Source organism: Vicia villosa, linkage group LG6 (genome assembly GCF_029867415.1).
Source record: "Vicia villosa cultivar HV-30 ecotype Madison, WI linkage group LG6, Vvil1.0, whole genome shotgun sequence".
NCBI lineage: Eukaryota > Viridiplantae > Streptophyta > Magnoliopsida > Fabales > Fabaceae > Vicia > Vicia villosa.
In genome coordinates this window covers 921,756-929,962 of record NC_081185.1, presented here as the reverse complement: position 1 = coordinate 929,962, position 8,207 = coordinate 921,756, and the positions used below count along the sequence as shown (strand labels likewise).

At 34.1% G+C, this 8,207-nt stretch overlaps 1 protein-coding gene across 1 annotated transcript; it reads right to left on the bottom strand.

Annotated features, from left to right (window-relative positions):
- Window positions 1–2,506: 2,506 nt before the first annotated feature.
- LOC131608704 (casein kinase 1-like protein HD16) lies at window positions 2,507–7,741 on the bottom strand. The gene is made up of 16 exons (XM_058880217.1): window positions 7,269–7,741; window positions 6,854–6,982; window positions 6,695–6,768; window positions 6,516–6,585; window positions 6,371–6,426; window positions 5,623–5,694; window positions 5,426–5,520; window positions 5,279–5,345; window positions 5,001–5,130; window positions 4,685–4,903; window positions 4,425–4,555; window positions 3,861–4,035; window positions 3,677–3,767; window positions 3,248–3,405; window positions 2,924–3,112; window positions 2,507–2,838 (listed from the first exon to the last, which is right to left on the bottom strand). Exons 1-16 carry the CDS (start codon window positions 7,503–7,505, stop codon window positions 2,779–2,781), a joined length of 1,953 nt encoding a protein of 650 aa, XP_058736200.1. The 5' UTR covers window positions 7,506–7,741; the 3' UTR covers window positions 2,507–2,778.
- Between the last annotated feature and the right edge of the window lie 466 nt (window positions 7,742–8,207).

The window sequence follows — 8,207 nt, the reverse complement described above, 5'->3', positions numbered from 1 at the left end:
GACACCAAACCTAGATGAGTTTCTTCAGATTGCTTGAACGTGGATCTAGTTCTGACTGGTTCAGTTTTATCTCCTAGAATTAGATCTTCAGACATTGTTTGCCTTTGTCTTTTCCTTCTCTAAACTGATGGAACTTCAGAGGGTTCTAATAAATCATCTTTGTCAGGAACATCTTCTTCAGAATCCTTGATCTTTTGTTCAGACCCTTCAAGTGTAATCTCTAGATTTGCAAAAAATTTAAGCAGTTTTGACTTTTCTAGGTCAAGCTTATCATCAAATCTAACATGAATTGATTCTTCAACAGTACGTGTTTCTGTATTGTATACTCTGTAGCCCTTAGAGCGATATGAATATCCTAACATAATACACTTTTGCGCCTCAGAACAAACTTGTTTAGATAATCTTTAGTGTTCAGAATAAAACAAGTACATCCAAAAGGATGAAAATATCAAATGTTTGGCTTTCTTCCATTACATAATTCATAGGGAGTCTTTTCAAGAGTATGTCTTATGGAGATTATATTATGAATATAACATGATGTATTCACAACTTCTGCCCAGAAATGCTTAGCCACGTTTGTTTCATTTATCATAGTTTTGGCCATTTCTTGGAAAGTCATATTCTTTCTTTCTACAGCTCCATTTTTCTAAATAGTTCTAGGACAGAAAAAATCATGAGATATGCCATTAGAATGAAATAGCTCTTTAAACTGTTGGTTTTCAAATTCACCATCATGATCACTTCTGACTCCAACAATCTTAGCATCAAATTTATTTTGCACTTTAAAACAGAAGCTGGTGAATGCAGAATGTGACTCGTCCTTATGCTTTAGAAATATCACCCATGTTCAACGACTGTAGGTAGTCAATAACTATAACAAGTTCATACTTCTTACTATTGACAGAAGTAGTTTTCACTAGATCAAACAAGTCAATGTGTAGAAGCTCCAAAGGTCTGGAGGTAGAAACAACATTTTTAAATTTAAAAGATGTTTTAGAAAACTTGCCTTTCTGACATGCTTCACAAAGAGCATTTGAAGAGAACTTCAGCTTAGGTAAACCTCTGACTAACTCAAGTTTATTTAGCTGAGATATTGTCTCATGCTAATATGACACAAGCGTCTATGCCACACTCATTGCTCTTCATTTAATGACATTGAGCATTTTACATTTTGAACTATAAGATCAAAAAGCTTAATTTTATAAATGTTGTTTTCCTCTTTCAAGTGAAGAGCACGGTGCCATTTTTTTTACTGACAACTTTGCACAATTTGTGATTAAATATAATGTCATAACCATTATCACTTAATTGACTTATGAATAATAAATTATGCATTAGTCCTTCAACATAAAGTACATTAAAAATAGAAGGAAGAGATCCATTAACAAACTGTTCTATATCCTCTAATTCTTCCTTTCTGATTTCTTCCAAAACCTACGTAGCTAGCATCTTTAAGTTCCAGATTTTGGAACATATGATTGTTTCCCGTCATGTGACGCGAGCATCTAGAGTCTGGATACTATGACTGATGTCTTGACTCTGCTACACAGGATATCCGCAACATAAACTATTTTATTTCTTGGTACCTAGAAACTGTTGGGTCCTTTTAAATTAGTTTTCCCAGAGTTTCTAACCTCTTTAAATTTTTGAGCATCAATGATATTTTGTGTTTGTGCTTCAGGATATAGATAAGAGAAAAGAGAAAAGTTCTCTTTAGGTGATTTTTGAACATCATCATAAGAATCATAATCAAATCCCCTTTTTCCATTTCGACTAACACCATAGATCATTAAAGTCATCCTGCCTCTATCTATGTTTTTGTTCAAGAATTTCTAAAATTCCTTATCATATTTATATATGATAGTATCATGCCTCTATCTATGTTTTTGTTCAAGAATTTCTAAAATTCCTTATCATATTTATATATGATAGTATCAGACGATGGAGGAGCTTTAGAAAGGGTGAAACCACATTTGGATGTCTTTATAAAATAAATGGTGTGAACCAGAAATGTATTTCCGATTTTTGAAGGACAATTTTGAAATTGCAAAGGATTTTATTTTATTTTTTTGGATAGGGTGGAATAAGGAAATCCAAAAAAATAATAATCTCCTTACTTCTAGGGACGACAATGTAAGGAGTATTTGTTGTTCAATTTGAAATCAATGTCGTGATTAAAAAAAAATCAATCGATCCAAATGTTAAAATAACATTGAATTTGGTCTTGTTAAGAGATTTTTCTATATAAAAAATATTGATATAGAAAGCAAACCAAGTATAATTAACATTTACACAATAGAGTAAAAGTTATGTTTTGAAGATATAAAATAGTAAACAAAAACTAATTCTATTATATTATATTCAATTAATAAATATAAATATACTATAAAAAATATTTAACCAAAAATCCAAAAACATTTTAAGGTTTCAAATCCCATCATGCAAGAAAATCATATCCAATTACACCATCATAGAACATGCATGCAAGGCAAAGTGCAATAAAATGTATACACAAATAAATAATCTATTTTATTTCTTATTACAAGTATAGAGAAAACAATTGAAAAATTAGACCTACATTTAGGCAAATATAATACAATAACTAACTGCTACATCCATCACCCAAAGAAGGGGTGCGAAGAGCAACACTATGTATAACATACACAACAAGAAACAATTCTCTGCTTACAAAACTAGCCTTACACACAAACTTTGATATATAAAGTAAATAATTTTGTAGTCTACAAAATACCCTTCCTCATTTGTAAAGGGGATGGATCAGCATACTGTACGTCCATAGCACAAACAAGCAAGGTAAAGGTTTTTAGACCATTTTTCCTGAAACATAAACAGAATCGAAATGAGAAAAATCGGTTTTTAGTAGGTAGTTAAGAACATCAAGTGTTGATTTATCAATCCTAACCTTAACGTGTGTACTTGGAAATTGAGATGTCCGGAGAGTTTCCTGAGTTTCATCTGCAGGTCTGCGCCTCGGTTTGCTTAATATAAGAGCAGATTGATCCCATGTAGCAGCAGTAGCTGTTATTCTGTAGCCATTATCCCATCTTCTATGGACTCCTTCGCTAGGGTAGAGAAAATCGAGTTCAACGACCTGCATATAAAGTTTTTTACAAGAACCAGAATGAGTTCAATAAAGTTTTTGACAGGAAAACAAATAATCGAAGCAGAAAAGCTTTTATGCCATCATATCATATCAAAGATTAGAAAACAAAAATAAACAGCGAACCTGATCACTGAATCCAGCATTTCGCGACATGACAACACCCCAACGACTTCCAGCAGTGGCCATTGAAGTCACGTGAAAACCTTCTCTCCATTTCTTGTTTATCCATTTGAAAGGGAAAGAGTCGCTTACTTTGTATGACTGTTGTGTATACTGTGTGCCTGTGGAAAGAAAGAAACAATCATGCATGTGGACAAACAACATCAAGATAGATCTGAAAAATGGGATACCGCACTATGTTCCCATTACTGTGAAACCTACAGACAGCTTAACAGTTCAAAAGAGAGACCCAAAATATGACCAAATGACCTTAAGAATTTGACCAACTAACATAAATAAGACCCTAAAAATTTGGACCTAATGCATCATCATTTCGCAGAGCGAATATCATTCATCATTTTTAAGAAGTACAGGTACTGTAAGCAAACAAACCTTTTGACATCACGACAAGAGAGCTCCCATTTGTAACCCCAGCAATAGAAGTAATGTAATAATTCTTCTCCCACTGTTCCATGATCCATTCCTATTAAGAAACAGAATTGTATTGGTAAGTTTCATCAATTGGAAACAGGTTATAATGCGTTAGAAACGACTGATATAGATTATATAATTTAACCTTATGTAAGAATAAAGGTGACAACTTGTAAACTTGATTTGTAAAACCAGTTCCAGCATCCATAATAAGTGCCCAGAGATTGGAACAAGAAGCCACACAACTAATAAGAAGGCCGTCTGCGATTCCCCGCTCTACATGCTGTTCTAATCTTGCATCCGCTACATTGTAATGATACCTAATAGTACAGCCATGATCAGTAAAACCACAACATCATGACGGTAACAAAACACACAAGCAGAAGATATATTTCCCTTCAAAGTATAACTCATTTATTTGTGAAAATCCTAAGTCAAATAAACAAACAGAGGAATATAAAAATTCGCAAAGAATGACGAGCTACGTATTCCCTTATTAAAATTTTTCCATATATTAACCAATAATCATCTAAGGCGGTTTAAACATGTGTTTGATTATCATTATGATAGATTCAGAGGTAAACAATTTATCTTTGAACTTAATACAGAATAGGGAATTTTGGCATCTTGAGATCCATGTAACCAAATCCACCTAATGGGATGAGGCCCATATATAGGAAACAACAGCAAAGAAAGAATGCAGTTCTACCTTTGCTTCATTGGCATTCTTGCATTGTAAATTGATATCCATTGTGTAGCAGGAACCCCCAAACGAACCTTCTTCTTGGGCTGTGAATCATCTTCTTCCTCAATATTCAATCTTCCCCTCTTTTGCCCAACCTGGTAAATTTCGATTTGGAAAACGAAGGACCATAATGAATACAATGACACCATCCAAAAATTTAAAAGCATGATAATAAAACAAATCCAACATAAGATATATATAAAAAATAACACCATCAATGTTACCTTTTGAGCACCTTCAGTATTAATTGGCCGCAATGCAGGATTTGGTCCAAGCATACCATCAAACAGGGATATTAGCTTGGAATAGTTAGGTTCTTCATCGAATTTCATGCCCACTACAAACTCAAGAAAATGTCTGAAAGGAGCAGGGCAGAAGCAGCATAACATCTCAGGAGAAGTTCCCATCTTCTTTTTGCAAACAAGATAGGACTTATTATCTCCCTAACAAAGAAAATAAGAACGGATTAAACCAAAATACGTAAAGGAACACAATTGCCACAGCAAATATTTGATGAGAATAAAAAATAAATGTAAATACCTGATAACCTTGCCATGGTAACCGGCCCTTATGAAGGAAAATGAGTGTATATGCAAGGGATTCAAGATCATCCCGTCTACTAGCAGTTCTTCCCAAATGAGCATGAACACTTGCATATCGAACAGTTCCTCTACAGGAATTAAGAATATAAGCCTCAGAAGTTTCATAACCATCCAAGAATAAATACACCAATAAAAAGGAGTGAAAATGAAAAATGATGCCAGTACAATTTAAGAGAAAGGGTTTTAAAGAAAGGAGAAGAAGGGGGTAAAAGAAACCTGAACATATCAGGGCGTTGATCGTATTCAACATGCTGCCCATTGGACGTGTCCCTCCACTTTGTGGCTGGAAAAAAAATCCTCATAAGATTAAAAAGAAATGGGATAAGAACAAAACATCTCATCCTTCACATTCAAACGACTCACCTAATCCGAGGTCAACAAGAAACAATTTCTTCTCTTGTGCTGTACCTGGCTGACCTAGTAAAAAGTTTTCTGGCTTTACATCTCCATGCACATATCTAATAATGAACAATAACAATATTTAGAAACCAGGAAACTCCAAACTCAATCAATATAACAAACTACAGGTTGAATATAAACATGTTTGACCTATAACATACCCCTTTGAGTGCATCTTGTCCAGGATAGACAATGACTCAACAGCAATGCATGCGGTCATTTCTGCAGACATCCTACACATTCAACAGACAAGCAATAAATTCCAATAAAAAGACAGACAACACAAAATGATAAGGGAAAAACAAGACATAGATTGATCATAGGTTCACTATTGAAGAAGAAAACAGAAAAAAATAAGAAAAAGGATAAAGCCACAAGTAGAAAGCACAGATATTATATAACACTCATGAAGGAAATTAAATAATTAATGCACAAAGCAGGTCAAAGTTAAAATATTAGAAGTAATAAATTCAGTAGAGATAGATTTACATTAAAAAAAATAGAATTCAAGATCCCTAAGAAGCTCAAGACCAAATTGTCTTCATAAAAAAAAAACGGAAGACTGACATCAGAAAGAGTTTAGTATAAAGCATTTACACACAACAAGAGCAACCAAGTGTTATCCCACTAAGTGAAATCGGCTACATGGACCAAACGGCGCCATATCGTTCTACATAAATCATGTCAATAGCCAAACCAAAAACCAAATGTACCAAATACAAGTAATCTTGTTTTAGTTACCTACGCATATGGAAGAAATTGAAACTACAAACTTAGTCTTACCTCACTCCAATATAAATCTTAGCAAAGAAAGCTTTAAAAACATAAAATCAATATATAATGGTCATTATTGTACAACACAAGACCAATAAAGCAGCAGATAAAATGATAAAGGACTAGTATACTCACGCCTGGCCTGTGGTATTCCATACGTCCCACAAACTTGGACCAAGCATGTCCATAACCTGCATACAATATAACAACAATAATTAAAAACTACTTAATTGGCTAAGCTAGCAATGAAATAATACAACGTTTATTGTGTAAATCATACCATCACATAATATTCTCCTTGTCTTCCTTTATAATGTACTTTAGGTATTCCGTGACTTCCACCAAGGGTACTTCAAAACAAATTATAAAAATCAAATCTCAGGCAAAGTTTCTTTTCAACAAAACTTCTATGCATAAAATGCAAACAAATTTACAATACACTCCAATTAATATACCTACTTGTACACTTGCCACTCATAAGGAGGGCCATAGTTACATCCTTTACTATTTCTATGTTCAAATTTCAAAGCCACCTGAAATATGAAATACACCAATCAACTTAAAGCCAACGAAAACTCTTTAACCACTTAATAGCAACAACCCTTAGCCTTAGCATACCTCAGTGGCACCAGGGCCATTAAGACGATCATTACCACCGGTAACTCGACGACCAACGAAAACCTGTCCAAACCCACCTTTGCCAAGCTTCCTCTCCACTTTGTACACAGGCGAACCTCCTACTTGAACCTTTGGGTCAAAACAAATTAAAGAAAAGAAAAAAATACAGAAATGAATAAGCACAAATGTATTAACCATTATTACACCATTCAATAATAATAATGAAACAATCAATGAAGAGACACACTATGGCCACATTTAACCAAACAGCTTAATTTCTTTATTTCCCAAAAGCTCTCTTTTTTAACTTCTACATAGTTACCATAGATTCATACAATCATTTATGCAATCAAGATACCATAAATAATAAATTTCATTCAATCAAAAAAGTGAAAAAGTTCATAAATTCATATACCCTTTCAGGAAAAGGAGTAGTATTTCCCTCATCCTCTTGAGGAACCCCTTTATTAGCACTCAAACCCCCACTTTCATCTCCCATCTCTTCTTCCTCCGACTCAGATATCACGATAACCGACCTCTTCTGCTCGTTTCTCTTCGCCGCCGCAACAGCGGCGCGTGTCTTCACGTATCTCTCCGCTGGTTCGGTTTTTTCACGGCTTACCGGAGCAAGACGGCGTCGAGGCACCCGCATTCTTTAAACCCATGCAATCGGTCGGAAACGGTGGTGATTGTCCCGATCATTGTATGCGTTGATTCATCGGTGAAATTGATGATTGAATTTGCGAAATAATTTGTATAGAAAAGGGTTAATTTGGATAGTTAGGGTTAGGGTTGATGAACGAATTTTGAATTGGGGGAAGGGTGATGATAATGAGAGATAAGATACAAAATAATGAAAATCTAAGAAAAATCTTTTATCTTAGATTATGTTTGGTAGGACAAAACATTACCTAAATTTTATTTTGGGTCTCAAAAATAAACAATAGATTTTTGGTATTGGCCACATTTTTTTTATGAGAAAGATTCTTCTAGAAAATAATTTTTTTTAGTTGGATGATTTTTATTTAGCTACATGAGATTCGACTAAACCTGAATTGATTGTCGAGTTCGGCTTTTAGTTTAGAATTTTTATGAATGTAAATAATTCTTTGTGTGTCGAATTAGTTGAATGATTCTTATTAATTTGTGTATCGGTATATTTTAGTGAAGGTTAGAGGAGGAGGTGACGTGGGATTCTCAGCCACCCTTTTAGCTGATCAATCGTTTATTTATTAGATATGACGCTCTTCTATTAGATATCTCACATTCCTCAAGAATAAGTTGCTCGACGTAGGAATTAGGGAGTAAAGTGTTTTCATCCCGTAACGACTTGGAAGAAGCCACGAGGAAAGTG